Consider the following 18419-nt stretch of genomic DNA (forward strand, 5'->3'; position numbering starts at 1 on the left):
ATCAGTTTATAATATTTTCTCAATAATTAATGCATAAAATTATATATATTGGTGATTTAAATAATATAAATAACCTTTACAGAAATAATAGAAGATAATGTCTTTACTACAATATGCTAAGAATTTTTCTGACATTGGAATTTTTGGTATATACTTCAAGTAGTTTTCTCAAGATACATACGACAGTTAATGATTCCCTTATAACAATATGACAAGCATTTGCTAAGTATTGATTAGACACGTTTGACATAGAATGTCTGTGTCATGGAGGCTCTTATAAAACATCATGTATTGAGTTCGCAATAAAGTTGCTGTTTGATTTGTTGTTTATTTATTACTTAAAAACGTAGTATAGCACGTGGTCATTTATTTTATGGATCCAATTACCAAATAGTGTGGCAAAATGGAAACACACCCGGGTACAAACGTAATAGACAAAACGCACAACTATACAACACAAACACACCAATGAACAAAACTGAGACCACAGCCTCTGAACGGTTATATCAAAACAAGACGTAAGGGGTCCATACCTCATATTTGGGTAAGAGTAATTACTAACACACAAACAAATGTGTATAAAATCGACAATGCATATCAACAATATAGACAACAAGAGCTGTCAGAGGACAGCGCGCTCGACTATTCGAGTGCTTGACAGTATAACGTAAGCCATCATGGTGAAATTGTTCATATTCAATAATTTATTAGACGATAAAAAAGGAAAAAACAATATTTTGAGGGGGTAGGGGGGGTTGAATCGGGGGTATAATGTGGGGTGTGGTAATTTATAAGATGATGTTTAAAAAAAATTGGGGGGGGGTTGGGGTAGGGGGGTGGGGGTGAGAGTGGGGTATAATGTTGGGTGTGGTAATTTATTAGATGATGTTTAAAACAAATATTTTTTTTTGGGGGGGGGGTGGGGGGGAGGGATTCTGGGTAGGGGCGTGGGTTATTGTTTGGGTGGAATCCATCGTGGTATTTAGGTAAGTGTTGTTTTGTCAAAGTAATAATGAAATGTGATCATAAACAAAGAAGTTATGACAATTAAAGCAAAATGTGCAATTATCTTAGTGTAAAAGGGGCCATAATTATGTCAAAATGCTTGATACAGTGGTCTGCTCTTGTTTATAGGTTGGGGTCATGTTGGTTAACAAGTATGCAACAAATAAAAGCAATATAACAAAGGATATAGGAAATATTTGGGGTAGTACGCAAACTTTAACATAGATTTATCAATAATATACATATTCTAAGTGGAAAAGGGGCAATAATTATAACAAAATGCTTGATAGAGTTGTCTGCTCTTGTTATAGGTTGGGGTCATGTTGGTAAACAAGTATGCAAAATATTAAAGCAATATGTCAAGGGACATTGAAAAAAATTGGGGCAGTACGCAAACTTTAACATTTGCTGAATATTCTAAGTGGAAAAGGTGCCATAATTATGATAAAATGCTTGATATAGTTGTCTGCTATTGTTTATAGGTTGGGATCATGTTGGTTAACAAATTTGCAAAATATGAAAGCAATATGTCAAGGGACAAAGAAAATATTTGGGGTAGTACGAAAACTTTAACTAGTGCACGCTAACGCAGACGCTAACGCTAACGCAGACGCTCACGCCGACGCCGGGGTGAGTAGGATAGCTCCACTATCCATATTTCATATATAATAGTCGAGCTAAAAATACAAAATTAAATAGTGTAACGTGATATTATAGACTAATTTAGGTCCCTTAATATTATATGAAACCTACTGAAAATTAAAGATAGGCAATCTTTTCGTGTCACATCTTAACAGTTTACTAATTATTGCCATAAGTTTTAGAGTAATTTTATGTTAAAATGTAAGATCAAAATTGCGTCTTAAATGCAATTAATTTAACACGTATTGCTCTTTTATTTATTATAATACGAAAACGATTTGATTTGTATAGCCAAGTACATGCAAGGATCTCATGCATTCATTGTTCCGCAATAGTTATGGGCGGAGCAAAATAATTTGAAAGCAGTACTTCAAATACTATGAAAAAAAGAAATGTAGTTAGTAAAGTATTTATAAAAAACAACTTCACGAACATGCATGGATTATTTGTGCTTGCGAACAGTAAATATTTGACATAACCAAATGCATTAATATAAGAATGATATCTAAGTTAGCGATAGTTTTTGTGCCCACAAAGTCTATTCCAGATAGAAACAAGGCATTTTTCACATTTTCGTCATGTTTTTGAACCGCATGTATTGATGATTCGTGCGTTTAAGGCTGGCGTAATTTGAAGTCGAATAGAAATTCGATTTATTGTTTCATTACTCATTCCGCTTACGAATCTTTCAGATGCAGCTTCTTGAACGCTGTCAGCATCCTGAGTATCGTCATCGACCTCACCAACACCACGCACAGAGCAGGCAGATGCGACATCATAATCAAACATATCGGTTTTACATAGCCGGTCTAATATTCGAAATCGTTTCACTAACAAATGTTTCTGTGTCTCCAGTTCCTGTTGGATGGAAATGTATTCGTTAAGTGGGATTCGTTCAAAAGTGGAAGCGTCGGAAGAAGCACAACCGAATTCCAGATTAGTCTCAACTGTCCGATAACGTGCTGATAGGGTGCCCACAAGTTTTCTTACTTCGTATGGAAGCAATGCCCAGCAGTAGACATTTAAATACTTCAATGATTGAGGTAGTTGTATTTCGGTGTATGTTTTGACATATATTGAAAAGGTTTCCAGTTGTTTGAGCGATAATAGTGACTGCGACAACAGCTCTATATGACTCACATTAAAACATCCGAACCGACCACTCAGACTGAGGCTTTTGATATTCAGATTATGGAGCCCCTTCCATAGAACGGGACTGTCTTCATCTATGTAAATACTAAGCGTTTCAAGTTGAGTGAGCGATGCTAGTGACTGGGACAACGACTCTATATTTTTCACGTTGAAACGTCCAAACGAACCGTTTAAACTCATGCTCTTGATATTAAGACCATGGAGAGCATCCCACAGACCTGGACTGTCATCATATACTTCAATACTTAGCGTTTCCAGATGTAATAGCGATGCAAGCGATTGCGAAAACGGCTCTACATGAGGTATGTTCAAACCTCCAAACATACCAATCAGATAAAGACTTTTGATATTCAGGCCATGAAGAACTTTCACCAGACCGATACTGAAATGTTCTATATGAATACGAAGCCACTCCAGATGACCAAGCGATGATATTGACTGCAACAACGACTCTAAATGCTTCAAGTTTAAACCCCCAAACAGACCACTTAGATTCAGGTACTTGATATTCAGACCATTTAGAACTTTCCACATATCGGGACTGTAATCTAACAGTTCAAAACTAAGCTCTGTCAGATGAGTGAACGAAGAAAGTGACCTCGACAATAACTCAGTATGATTCACGTTTAAATCTCTATAATTACCGCGTAAATGAAGGGACTTGATATTCAGACCATGGAAAACCACACACATACCGGTGCTTATACCGGTGCTTAAATTGTCAAAATAAAGCACATTTAATGTATTCTTGAAACATGTTAATGTTGCAATCTCCGTTGTTGGTGACCACGTGACTGCGTCCTCAATACACGATGTTATTTCACAATTCAAAAGATTACACTCCACCTTATGATCGAGGTTTAGAAGTGTGTTAAATAGACTACGTAGCCAAGAAGAGGAACATGTGACCTTGTCCAAAACAATTTGTTCTATGCTAGGAAGTATCGGAGGAGGTTCTACACACTGGGTTGAGTTTGCAATATGTAGAACAATCCACACTGGCAGTGTCGATGGAACCGAACTGGCTGAATCTGTAAACGTTCGAGTAGTGTAATATTAGTGACGAACATGTAAACGACGATTATTCGTATCATTTTTCATAAATCTAAAACATTTGAAATCTATGAATTGCCATAACAATGCACTCTACCTTTAATGTAATACATTTGATTTAAAATAACCAAAAAAAAATATTTGTTATTGTTTCGATAGTATGACTTCATTTTTAAACTCTCAAATACTTAGACCTTAATAAAACGAAAACTTAAGTGTGGTATTTACAAGGTGGAGTAAAGCATGCTCGTCATAAAATTCCTGGTTTTATGCTTCTTATGAAAGTATACCTCAGGTATATTTGTCGTTTAATATGTTAAGAATATGTTTAAATATCTTATTTGTATTTGAAAACAAATAATTTAACACATATGTTTAAAAAAAAGTCACGACCAAATGGAAACGACAACAAACATTGAGCAATACCTCTCAACGGTAATTTATATACATATTCATACATATTTGAACGTTACAAATTCCATCGGAAGTATTATCCCACAAGCTGTTATACGATTTATAATCAAACAGTGCTATTACTTAATGCAAATCGGTACACATGTTTTGCTTGTGCATTATTACCCTTTTTATGTCATAATGAAATAGGAGATTCATACCAATTGAACCCGGGTACCAGAACCAGAATTTGAATCGTTTATTATCACGAGGTTATCAACCAACGACGAAGATATAATTTCTCAGCATGTGAATCATGTAGACAAAATCGTTGAAGACTAGATGTACATTTTTATTCATGAAATAGTTGTAATGCTGCGGGTTAATGTTAAGTTTTTATTTAAATATAATTAATGGGTTCGTGTATGTAATCGCTTTTTGCGGTATTACTTGCTAGCTCACGGTAACGTAAATACATGCTCGTCTATTTTCAAGGTATTTGACTGAATACGCAATCTTTCGTTTATTGTTAATGTCAATTGCTCGCTTCAATGTGACTAAAATACAAAGAATGTGGCAATCAGATGACGAACACAGATTAGAGATACTTTCCATGACAACATTCGTGATAAAACAAAGCTATCCGATTAAGGTACAAGCTAATTTTCTAAAATATTGACCGAACGCACTGCTGCTAAAATCCGCACAAAAGTGCATGACTTCATATCCGGAAAGTTAATGAAGTACTAGTTCAAATTTAAGCACAGTGTATGTTGGCGACATCGTCGACATGTTTTGCATCTGTGTCCTTTAAAGCAAAATTGGGATGTCACTTAGTGTTGGTGAGTGCGGTGTCATATCTAGTTTATGTAGACAAGTATTGGCAACATTTCCCGTATGATAATAGGGAATTCGTATTGGGCGTCATAGGACAATTGAATTTAAAATAAGGAATGTTTGATTTATGATACCTGAAGTATACCGAGTGGGTTTTATGTAACTTAGTTAAATTTCTTATTCATTTTCTCTAATTAATCTTTTTCACCTTTTTAAATGCTCCATAAAATAGAAAATGCGTTGTCATAAAATACGATATGGTTGATTATTTTATTACATACAAAGATTCTTTTTTATTCGGTATTCCATTTTGTGTATTTAGGGCGGGAACCTTTGTGTAAATCAATATTTATGAATTTGAATTCATCTTATTTTGCAAATAATTCTGTGTTGCGGATTGATTTCCATTGGTATGATATATTTAGACTTGTAACAACAACGTATTAAAATTGAACACAATCTAAATCATAAAACGATAAAATATATATTTCAATGTCGTCTCGTTACACTTGCAATGTAAATGAACATTTATCTCGATTCTTTTAGCATTGGAATTACTGTTATAAAATAGAATAATTATAAATCAAATTATTAACATTAATTTAGTAAAATTAATTCAAAATTTCGTTCTATATTGTATTACTATTTATTGTCATTGTAATAGTTTTATAAACAGAAACATTATAATAGAACTGTCGCTCTACCAGGGCATCACTTCTAAATGTCTTGTTCATTCGCTTAATTTCGATTAATAAAACACATTAAGGAAGGTTTCTAGTAAATGGTGAAAGTGTGCGATTTGAAGAGCTCGCTACATTATAAACATGGCTCAACTAACTGTGCCGTAAACTCATCGCAGCCATATATGTTCACGAAAACTACTGTGACTACACGTGAAGTTCTCCTGATTTCAAGCTATACTATATTTAAATGATCATCTTTTCATAAGAGTGTACATTTTATGACAATACAAACACGTTGCAGACACTTACAATTTACGGAAAACCTTCTTTACATATAGTATTAATATGTTGTATGTTTTACCTGTCAAACGTAAGCCGCTTCCCTTCAGATTCAATGATTTCAGTTTAAGACAGGATGCCAGGTTAAACTCAACATGAGATGTCTGCTTACGATGTGCAGGTGAACTATGCATGTTAGTATCAGTTACGTCGTCTATGTCTAATGCCAAGACATGAGCATTTGACACGTTATCAGTCCATATGTTGTACATGTCAATTAAGTTGTTATTATTGACGCAGAAGTGACTGAGTTTGAAAAGAATGCCCGTGTTTTCATTTGCAACAGCTTCTCTGTATCCAGCATATATGATGCCTTGAAACGAACGGAATGCAACTAAATGCTTGGTATCCACCATTCTAGCAATTTGTTCATACATCATGTTAGATAGCTTATTTGCAGCAGAAATGTTAAGTCCACATAGGAATTTGAACACATTGGATATGTCCAGATATGCATCCATATGACGAGTAAGGTATCCGGAAATTATCTCATCAATCAAATGGGCATTTCGAGCGATATGAAATGCAGCTAGGAATTCCTGCATGCTTTTGTGAATAAATGAATTAGACGCATTTGACATTTTTTTAGTTTTTCGTTTTGATATAAGGCCTGCTTTTAGAGCGAACTCCTCTTCAGATTTTGAAACATAGTTTGACAATTGATGATCGTTGAATACAATAGACGTTTCCTTTTCAGTAGAAAACAAAAGATGAAACGCAGCTTTTGAAATGACTTGTACGTTTTGAATGATCGGCTGCAAATATCTTGTGCTAGAAAAGCACTTCACCTCGATTGGGTTTAAATCGTTAAAGAAGCCAGGTGTAGCATTAACCTTTTTACAAAGGCTTTCAAGAAAAGTAGTGTATAATGCACACAATGACGATCCTGTCAAACGCTCCCCCTCCCCCATCTTGTCTACCCATGTGCAGATAACAAGGGTGTACAGCATCGGTGAAAACGATAATGAGGTAAGTTTACTCTCTAGTATAAAGCTTTTGATTTCACTTGCAGTTGTTTCAATATAGTTTCTCTTGTCTAGTATGCACCGCAGTATTCTTTCAGTAAAACTATCAGGATCTGCAATCCCCTCGATCTCTAAGAGAATATCGATTTGCGAATTCTTGATGCGTTCATCAGCTAGTTTCCATGATCTTGAAGTTGTAAGAACTGTGCATCTGTCATTTGAAAATTCCGCCATAAAAGGTTCAGCTAGGTTACTACCGTCAGGAACAACCCATTCATCTAGACCGTCTCGTACTACGAGGCACCGTTCCGTCTCTATTATTTGGTGCAAAAGTAGGTATGCGATGGCACGCTTGTCTCCAGAATACATTGTATCAATTAATTGTTTCTGTATCATCTGCACAACGCAGGTCTGACCCCTAGCATCTCTTAAAGAGATGAAAAAAATAAACTTAAAATTTCTTATGATTAAAGCGTCATTAAACATTGAATTTTCAGAGCGAGATTCCGATGAAGGCTGATTTCGGTGGGACCAATAATGAACTAACTTCGCTGCAAACGTAGACTTTCCGCTACCGGGATCGCCTTGTAAGTATATACGTCGATTTAACTTATCATGTGTATAAAATATGTGTTCGTAATTCATTACTTGCTCCTTTTTTACGCGTGTTCCATCTTATTCAATGTCAATTAGGTGTATTTTTGGCGTAGAATAAATATCTGTAATACGTTTATCAAAGCTCTGATCCAAAACTGAAAGAGGCACGTTGCTCGAAATGTCATGGTAATATTCCACTAAACGTCGGCGAAGATCTATAATAAAAATAAAGAAGTATTATTTAAACAAAACGGATGAATTATCCATGCCATGGAATGAATAGGTAGGGTTTGGATGCTTACACTGATTTTTGTTGTAATTGTTGTAATTCTTTCAGGATTTAAAACAAATTGTAATAATTGCATATGATGCATTTTGTGTATATGGATGCAGCAAATAAAATTAAATACGAGCCAACATGTATATTAAAGCTCTTTATACCTTACCCGTGTAGAAATAAATAAAGACTTAAACAACAGCAATCAGAATACATATAAGTTAATTCAGCCGTGATGAGGGCCCACCAAAAAAAAGCAAAACCATTGCAAAGCTTTATCAGATGTGTGTGTGTGATATTCCTAAAGCAAATTGTGAGTGAGGAACAAAGTATTCAGGCATACATGTGAAAAGAAGTCGTCTTCACTTAGTATCTGTTTATTTAATTTAGCTAACATTTTGCTCAGATATTTGCTGTTTCATTTTTTTTTGCTATGTTCACATTCAAAACATGGGTTCAACAAATGTTGTGTAATTAATATTGTTTGGGAATACGTTTGTTATAAATTGTATCAGTCTATCGCTAATTATAAATCGTTTTAACTCTTTCATAAAGTGTTGATTTTATTAACAACCTTTTTCAGAACGCATGTTTTCAATACACAGTTTAAAGACGCGTTTATCTAAAATATGTCTATTTACGAAATACAAATAAAGAATGCATCAATAGAAGGGACGCGGTTTAATTGAACACAAAAATACATGGTAACGTAAATTTCCATATTAACACAAGAAGTGCTATTTATGTTTTCCCACAAACCGAAGTTAATAGAACACGAAATTTGAGGCTTTTAGTTATTGAAATCGTTAAGATTTAACAAAGAACAAGATGTGCTATCCAAATACAGTGTTTTATTGTGTATATCATATGCCACTTGAGGTGGATGTTTTGAGCAGGAACAAGGAAATGTGGGAAGTTTGAAAGAGTATTAGATATGCAAATATTTTAATGGGTACTATGCCTATAATATATATAAATCTGCTCAGTTGTAGATCAAAGATACCAGCCTTTGTCATTAACCTTGACGATAGGTAGCAGTTTCCCTTTGAGTACATGTATTATTTACACAGATATAGTTATGTTGAACGTACCCCTTATTTTTACATCTTAACACATGGCAGAGTTATCGTGCTTTAAAGATGTCTTTCTAGTATGAAGACTCCAAAACCGTTTAAAATGGATACAAATACAGATCCGGGTGCAAACCCACTGTAGTTCGTCAATATGCACTTTCACGCATACAACTTACTCTGAACTTTGAAGTATAAAAAGACTAATAGCTTTGCAAGTTTGCAAGTAAGAGTACTAGCCTTGGCATGTATCAAGGCGCCGAAGACAAGCCTAAACGTTTAATGAATAGTCCAGCTTAGATGTCGGGTATTATTACGTTCACATTTTTAATATAATGGAAATGCTGTGTATTCAAACGTGTATACTGATCTTGAAGTCATCGGGATAAACTTATAATAAGTAGTATTAAATATGTTCGACGCCATATTAATGTGCAAATATTTTTCCGTTTTGTATTAATTGATACATAATCTTTGAACTTAACTTTCAACATGTTACATATACATGCTAAAAACAGGAAAATACTTTTTACCACACGGCCCTTGGTCGATGATCTTAATCTAAAACACCCAAAATAGGTGGAAGTTGCTTTTTCAAAAAAGTATTTTGCTATCAGTATACATACATTAATCGATTGTCAGGTTTTGCATAAATACTCTTCCGGGATTACATTACTTATAAAAGTGGGTATAATTCTTCACATTGAAAGAGTTATAAGCCTTTATCAGTATCCTTACATAACACGTATGTGGATTTCAAAGCAAATACCATCAGAAGGTAAGTACATACTGAATTTCGACAAAAAAACACCCTTAATCAGAACATAACGCTAACTCAAGCGAGAGGTGTAACTCCAACGATTAATAAGGGAATTCTATTATGAAACACGCCTTAGTATAAACCAACTTTGAATTAAGTGTCCAAATTGTTTTGTCTGAATTGGTTTCGTTTTTTTTTTGTAATGATGATGTTTTCACGTAGATATAGTATTTCTTTTATTGGGACAAACATTTGCGCAAAACAAAACAATTTACAAACCTGCTACTCCCCGTTCGTAGTCTACTTGCGAAGTTTCGATTGATGCCTGTTGCATGCGCACAATGACATTCTGAGCATTGTATTCAATGCGGTGTGTCCCATCCTGTATCTTGTTTTCAAGAAATCTTTCCGCATCGTGTGTCTTGCTTTCAATGCGATGTTCGCAAATACGTGCTTTCCCCAACCTTAGTCTTGATTTTAAGGCGTTGTTGCCCAGCATGTGTTGCGCTTTTAAGGCGTCGTTCCCCAGCCTTAGTTACTTGTTCTAATGTTCTTTCAGCCTCCAAAGAAAAACGTTCGCCCGCCTCTTTCGCTAGAACGAGCGTTCGATATGCCTCTTTCAACAGATCGCCCAGTTCTTTTATGGACAATCGATCATTCTGCAACTGCATGTAAAGTCAAAATGTTTTTGTTGTGTTTGACTAAAACCAATATTTAAAATGCTCAATCATAGTGTGCATGATTTTTCGGTAGATAAATGTCTATTTCTGTGTTGTCGTATTATCATTTCACGAAACAAATAATATGACTAAAATTAACCAAACGTACGATCTTACACTGAAGTCAACACTTATTTAATTAATAAATCAAATTTGATTTTGAATCGTATGCTCATGTACCATGATTCTATCAAATGTGCAAGTTTTGCGTGAGAAAGATAAGATATCATGAATATGGGATTTAATTAATAAGAAGCCATAGTATATTAAAAGAATAACACTCATCGATGTTATATCATGATTTTGTGTAATCATCCTTGTCACTTTAAGGTATTATTTTATCTTATTCCATGTTTCATATTGCTTCACAGGTTTTACACTAACAGTACGGTAATTCACCTTTTTGGAATTGATAGTCGAAATTGAATAATTTCATCATAGCTTTATTGAAATGATAAGGTCTGATCATTCGCAGGTATTATACACTCATTCAAAGCCAAAAATAAAAATCATGGAAACAATAATACTTCGTTATGTTAACTATGAACTACATCACCTAGACTTACATCTCTTAGTCTCGCACATGCTATCGTACTTGAGGGATCATGTTGTAAGCAGTTTGGATCAACCAGGAGCGTGGACAGGGTCTGGAAATACTCTTGCAGGTCAGCATCTGTAACCTTGCAGTCGGACGTGTGACGTACAACTCGGCCGATCTGACGGACCTTTGAAACGATACATCATGGTAAATACTTTAGTGGTATGTGTATGGAAAGCCTTCACTGTCTTTTACGTCAACGAACCTATATATCATGTCGATGTGATCTTATATTATGTAAATACGTCATTATATGAGGTGCATTTGTCAATATATTATGTCAAGTCACCCTAACATTGATTTAATATGTAATTATATTGGGTGCATTTGTCAATGTATTGTGTCAAACCATCCTTATATTAATTCAATATGTATTTATATTGGGTGCATTTGCCAATATATTATGTCAAACCATCCTTATATTGAGTGATTTCGTCATTATATTGGGTGCTTTTGTCAATATATTGTGTCAAACCATCCTTAGATTGAGTGGTATCGTCATTATATTGGGTGCTTTTGTCAATATATTGTGTCAAACCATCCTTATATTGAGTGGTATCGTCATTATATTGTGTGCATTTGTCAATATATTGTGTCAAACCATGCTTATATTAAGTCAATCGGTCATTATATTTGGTGCTTTTGTCAATATATTATGTCAAACCATCCTTACATTTAGTGGTATCGTCATTATATTGGGTGCTTTTGTCAATATATTATGTCAAACCATCCTTATATTGAGTAGTTTCGTCATTATATTTGGTACATTTGTCGATATATTGTGTCAAACCATCCTTATATTAAGTAAATCTGTCATTATATTGGGTGCTTGTGTCAATATAATGTGTCAAACCATCATTATATTAAGTTAATTTGTCATTATATTGGGTGCTTTTGTCAATTTATTGTGTCAAACCATCATTAAGTTGAGTGGTTTCGTCATTATATTGAGTGGACCAAATTGACCCGGTAATGTCACACTGTGCACTGATATGTTTCCGCCAATTTGTGCGCGAAGGTATCGGTGCACAGTGCAATATGACCCGGTCAATTTGATCCTCTTCAATATAATGACGAAACTACTCAATATAAGGAAAGTTTGACATAATATATTGACAAAAGCACCAAATATAATGACGATACCACTCAATATAAGGATGGTTTGACATAATACATTGACAAAAGCACCAAATATAATGGCCGATTGACTTAATATAAGGATGGTTTGACACAATATATTGACAAAAGCACCCATTATAATGACGAAATCACTCAACATAAGGATAGTTTGACATAATATATTGACAAATGCACCCAATATAATGACATATTGACTTAATATAAGGATGGCTTGACACAATATATCGACAAATGCACCCAATATAATGACGAAACCACTCAATATAAGGATGGTTTGACATAATATATTGACATATGCACCTCATATAATGACTTATTGACATACCCTAAGGTCACATCGACATGATGTATAGGTTTGTTGACTCAATATAAGTGTGGCTTGACATAATATATTGACAAAAGCACCCTATATAATGATATATTTACTTCATATATGGACAAAGTGACTACATATAATTCTATTTTGACACAACAATTAATTTTGTACGTATAAGACAGTCAAGGCTTTCAATATATGTGTATAAAATTTCAAATATAATGACGTGTCTATGCAGTATTAAGGAACGTATACTATTTTTTAATAATGGGAAATACGCTACAGCTTTTGCAAATTACTCTTTACTTCTCGTACTTGAAAACACGCAATACTGCATATTCATTAAACTAGTACTTAGCAATGTTTTACCTTCTCTAAAAGACATGCATCATCAGGTGGTGGTGGTGATATACACGCGGAAGAAAGACATGTTTGGAAATGAAGGCAATTCAACATGATGCTTATCACACCATTGAAATCTGATTCCTGGACTGATGACACACTGCTATATCCGTCCAGAGGGAGAAAGCATTTGCCTATTTCCCAATAATCGTGAGCCCAATTTTCCGCATGAGTGTTCCTCCAGGACGGCCCACCGTATCTGTGCAGTGTAACGATATTCTGTTTCACTTTATCGCATATTTGGCAATGCTGTGGTTGCTGTGATTTGTGGAAAATACAATTATTTCCTTTAGTCTTTTTACAATATTTCAGCGTTGGACATTTTATGAGTTTTTCAATGCAGCACTTTCCGCAACTTGTACCAACGACTGAGTGAACCTTTTGCAATTCTTTTTCCAAAAAGTTAGTGAGTCCCTCCTTCGTTACATTGAGTGCAATGCACGCTTTGAACCAGTTAGTTGCCTCCTTGTCGGTGAACAAATTGATATTTGTGGCCATCCTGCACCACTCAGTGGGGAGTAAGTTGATGTTTATGCATTAACAATACGTTAATATATCCTTAACTGAAAGCTTCCACTTTTTACATTTACTCCGAGTATATGACAGTTTAATTCGTCATCTACAACAAAAATTTGCATGTTTGATCTCACAGACATGTATACCAAGACAGCATGGATGACACTCAATAAAACATGCTGGTTAGAGACAAACCGATCAATAAGATACCCTTTGTGTTGGTATTGAACATCAGAAATGTATACACTGCTGTAATTTTTGTTCTAAGAGCTCATATAAATATCAACTTTTTGAACGCACGTAACTTGTATTCTTGAACGCACGTTACTTGTATTCTAATTCTGATTAGCTGTTGTTCTAATAAACATTATTATCAAGCTTCATTAGGTCAATTTAGGATTTAGACAAAAATGTAGCCTCTAGAGTGGTAACACGTTTTGTCCCTAAGATTTTATTTAGTGACCAGACTTATAGGCGCACGTGACCCAGATTCCAACTCATGCTATATAATGTCCATATGCACAATCTGACTAAAGTTCATCACCATTGAATCGTAAATGGTGAATCTGGTGTAGATTTTACCTGGTGACTTGATGACGTGGGTGTGTGTTGTACATGACCCAGATTTGAACGCACCCTCTATATTGTGAAGATTAGACTGAGTGATTAATTTGAAATTCCTGTAGTATTGTTACCGGTACTAGATTTGACTAAAACAGTATCTAATATCGGCCTAAATAATTCCTAGATTCATTACGATAAATCGAAACATCGGCCCAAATAGTTGTAAATAGCTATAAGTTGACGCCGGATTATCACAATAACTCACATTGAGCATTTTGTTATCTTCTAAAGTAAGCAAAACACGATAAATATAATTCAAGATACCATTCAACACAGTATTTTTAAGTTTGTTAATAATATTTCTGTATGCACTGTTGAAAAGGCGATTTAAGAAAAGTGGAAAGCAATTTTTTTCAAGCTAAATAGACAAAAACTATTTGAGCACATATACATTTCATGTAAACTTTCATTTAACATGTCGAGTGATTGACCATTTTGATGTAAACGTTAGTTAGTTCGTTCGTTTGTTCATAAATTCGTTTACAGATCGATTGATTGATTGACTGTATGATAAACGGGGGATCCTTATTTATGAACAGTTCACGCTGTTTTCTGTAACGATACCATATTCACACAAGATAACGTTTACCGACGTAATAAATCGACTTAGCTTATCTACCTGTTATCGCTTTAAATATAAACATTAAATCCGCATGGAATCCCACTATTTGACTATTATTAGAGTACCATTGTTATATAAATACAATACGGGAAAACCCCAAATGTTGCTAAATCCGTCACATAACACTTACGCAATCCTCTCCTTATCACCAACCCATATCAGGAATTATTAAAAATACTTCTACGCTCGTTAACATAATCTACTTAGGCAAACGAGCAATCTTTTAATAGCACGTGCTTGAAATTGATTTAGCTGTTAATGTTACGTGTGTATGCAACTAATATGACAACATTTATAAAAAACCGACGTCGGAAGTCTACTTCGGCATCGAAAAGCAAACATCAGTAGAAGTATGTTTTTACTTTCATAAAGATTGCGGTTATAATTCTACTTAATTCAAATCCAAGTGAATCCCGTTATTAAACGATACATTTACAAATCATGCTCAAAGGGGCCTTTTCACAGGTTTTTCATGTTTTGAAGTATGTCATTAAATGCTTTATAATGATAAATGTAAGCATTGGATCAAAAAAGCTACAGTAAAAAATCAAAAATAAAATTTAAACAAAAAATGGAAAAAAATGCAGCCCGCATCAGGGCTCGTACCAGAGACCACAGGAGTCCTGGAGTAAAAACCAATTATACCGCTCGGCCATCCTGCCAAGTATATATGAGAGACGTATTTTATATTTTATATAAGCAATCTTCGTAGTTTCACAAAATTAAACTACAACAACAGAACTCTCCAAATTATTCAATCGTTTCGCGTTGCAACGCTTTATAATTTTCAGGTTTTTAAATCGTCAAAAGATGCATATAATGGCAATATTAGACCATGGTAAATGTTCACTATTACTGTTTCCTCACAAATATCATAACTAACACGAAAATTTGCGAATATGAAACCATTTTTTTCAATTTTGTCAATTTAACAAAACGTGAAAAGATCCCTTTAATACTATTGCTAATTACTTAGTAATTAGATACCGTTGACGCCTGGTGACTATTACAAGATTAAAATAATAAACCGGTAAAAAAAACAGGGTTTTAGCCGCTCCATTCAAACGCACTCTGAACGTTCATCTTAAATTTCAGTTCAATATTAAGTGTACACAAAATGTTGCAGACACAAATAGGTTAAAAGGAATAATCACAGCAACAATGACCGCGGTAACAATGTACCTTTAAAATAAAAAAGACAAAATAAAATCTTTACAGTCAGGCACTTATTTGTAATTGACCACGGAGCAATATACACAGCTTTAAATGAATGCAACATTCATAGAGAAAGTATAAACAGTATATTAATTCAATAATACAAGCAAAATTGTCTTCATGAAATAACATCTTGAAGACAAGTATAATCAAGGAGCCTAAAATGCGAAACATTGCTCTATCTCGGTGTACTAGTATAACAACAGGCAAATAAACAGAAATGTGGATCAAAGAACATATTTTACAGATTCGGTACTGCCTCTTAAATCGAAAATGAAATAATTGAAATTAGAGATTGTTTGTACGAGGCTCTGATTAACTCGCAAAGTGAATGTTATTAAGCAGCTTAAAACAACACAAATATGAATGTGTATCTCAGTAAATCCTGATTAGAGATTTATAGTCATTATAACCGGCATATTTTCTAGTTTCCTGTTCATTGGCATACCTTCACTACATGCGGCGTAATGCTCCAAACAAGAAACTGACCTTACAAAATAATCAAAGGGAACTTTTTGTAAGAAAATTGCGAGTATTGCCCTCTTCCTTTTCTGCACATGTCATCTACAAATGCACTTAACTTTTATCTTATTTTATTCAATAATAATTGAGTTATAATCAGCACAAACAATGAAATAAATGATAATAATTCTGTAAACCGCAAAGAAACAAATTGAAAGTCCTTAATGTATAGTAATGTTTCTCTATACATTACCTTTAAGCCTTTAAATATCTGAAATTTTAGTTGAATTACTTCGATATATTTTGAATTAAATGAAGAACATGCAGTAGGAGGGACTTGCGGATCGAAAGACGGAATGGCGGGTACATTGATATGCAGTTATATGGCCGGCGTGCGTGTAATAATAGCATAATAGTGTGTTATACTAGTAAGTCAACGAATGAGAAAAACGTGCACCTTAGTATCGCCGCGTGTATGCAACGCAAATGTGAAATAAAAAGTATGTCGCGATAACCGTACATAAATCACTTATTTACAAACACATGATTTGAGTCCTGTTGCTTACACTACTTCATTTAATGATGTTTACAGTAAGTTTTAGGGGCGTGAAACCTAAATGAATGCCATAAAGGTTGTAAGGTGAGTATTGCATACACGTGTTGTAATCTAAATGTATCAGTTCAATTCACACAGTACGGAGAATTTATACATATGCATAAATGTTCGTATTTGTGTATGTATTGAAGATAAGTTGACTTCTCATATTGACCTTACGTCAGGACCTCGCTCCGCAACTGAATCTTGTACGGTCATTTTAATAATTGTTTCATATTGAAAACCGTTTTCTGATGGCGAGTAGAACATAACATTAAAAACCCAGCAGTTTGCGCATGGGATAACAAAATAAGATCCAATTGGTTTAAGTGAATTCTTGGCGTGAATTAATCTCAGCCTATTACAAAGTATACGAACAATTAAAGCTGTTTTGTTCGATTGATCGCGTAAAAAATTTCACGTTTTAAATTTGGATTTAAAAAAACATAACAGTTTTGTTTTGCATTTCAGATGTATTTTAATTGAGTGATATCAATAATGGATACGCGTTTTCTTCTTCACTAAGGATACAGATAAACACGCGAACTGTTTTTTTTCTACAGTTTATATCAACGCAATATTTCAGTTTAAACCGGATAACGTGTGTGTGATTTTCCAGTGCAGCTAACTTATTGTTAATGTGTTTCTTTGATTCAATGTATTTTTATGCACTGTTAATATATTTTAGCTCTTAAAAATAGTTTAATTAACACGCTTGATGATTGAAAATACCTTTTATTTCCTAATGAAATCAAATTACATTACGTCTTTTTTATAAATATGTGTCTTACAGAATTGTAACTTTCTGTATAAAAGAAGCGATTGTGAATAGCGTTTGATTTTTTTAGGTGTCAACATTTAATCAAAGACAAGACATATATGAAATGTAGTACACTTACAATGCATGAACACACATGTTGTATGGCTTTACTGGAATGGTACTACAATGAAAACCACTATAATTGCCCTTATAGAATAAGGATTCGGTTAAGAATCGAGAAGCAATTATTAAGTAAGGAAACCTACTTGCGCACCTCTAGTCCTCAAATAATAACACAATTTGATCTTGTCACTGCCGTCTACAGATATCGAATGCAGAGCGCCCGGGCAAATTCAGGTTGATAAAAAAGACACGTGATATGATAACCGACTGATATCATTCTGTAGGATTAAAATCTAAATATAGTCTTTCGCCAGCCATGCAATTATTGAATGCCTATGTGCAGATTGCAATATGGTCTATTATATATTAAAATATAATTTTATTTTTTCACACAATGCTTTGTATGGCATTTCAGTAAAATTTTATACATGTATATATGTTCTAAACCATGACCTTCAATTGATTTAAATAAATCACATGTATCTTGCCATAAAATGCTTTAAGATAACTAACTACTGACGAGTAATGTTCGAATACGATATTTACTGTGTGTA

At 34.1% G+C, this 18419-nt stretch overlaps 1 protein-coding gene across 6 annotated transcripts; it reads right to left on the minus strand.

Moving 5' to 3' along the window:
• Positions 1-882: 882 nt before the first annotated feature.
• On the minus strand, positions 883-18081 carry LOC127838309 (uncharacterized protein CXorf38-like). Of its 6 annotated transcripts, none has more exons than XM_052365966.1 (6): positions 18017-18080; positions 12916-13567; positions 11059-11217; positions 10053-10438; positions 6127-7881; positions 892-3830 (listed from the first exon to the last, which is right to left on the minus strand). In XM_052365966.1, the coding sequence occupies exons 5-6, from the start codon at positions 7712-7714 to the stop codon at positions 2224-2226; spliced, it is 3195 nt and encodes a 1064-aa protein (XP_052221926.1). In that variant the 5' UTR covers positions 7715-7881; positions 10053-10438; positions 11059-11217; positions 12916-13567; positions 18017-18080; the 3' UTR covers positions 892-2223. The 6 variants fall into 6 exon arrangements, with proteins under 6 accessions (XP_052221929.1, XP_052221926.1, XP_052221925.1 ...); XM_052365965.1 differs by having other exon boundaries at positions 18009-18076; XM_052365968.1 differs by lacking the exon at positions 12916-13567 and having other exon boundaries at positions 18009-18081.
• Positions 18082-18419: the final 338 nt, after the last annotated feature.

Source organism: Dreissena polymorpha, chromosome 7, assembly GCF_020536995.1.
Source record: "Dreissena polymorpha isolate Duluth1 chromosome 7, UMN_Dpol_1.0, whole genome shotgun sequence".
Classification (NCBI taxonomy): domain Eukaryota; kingdom Metazoa; phylum Mollusca; class Bivalvia; order Myida; family Dreissenidae; genus Dreissena; species Dreissena polymorpha.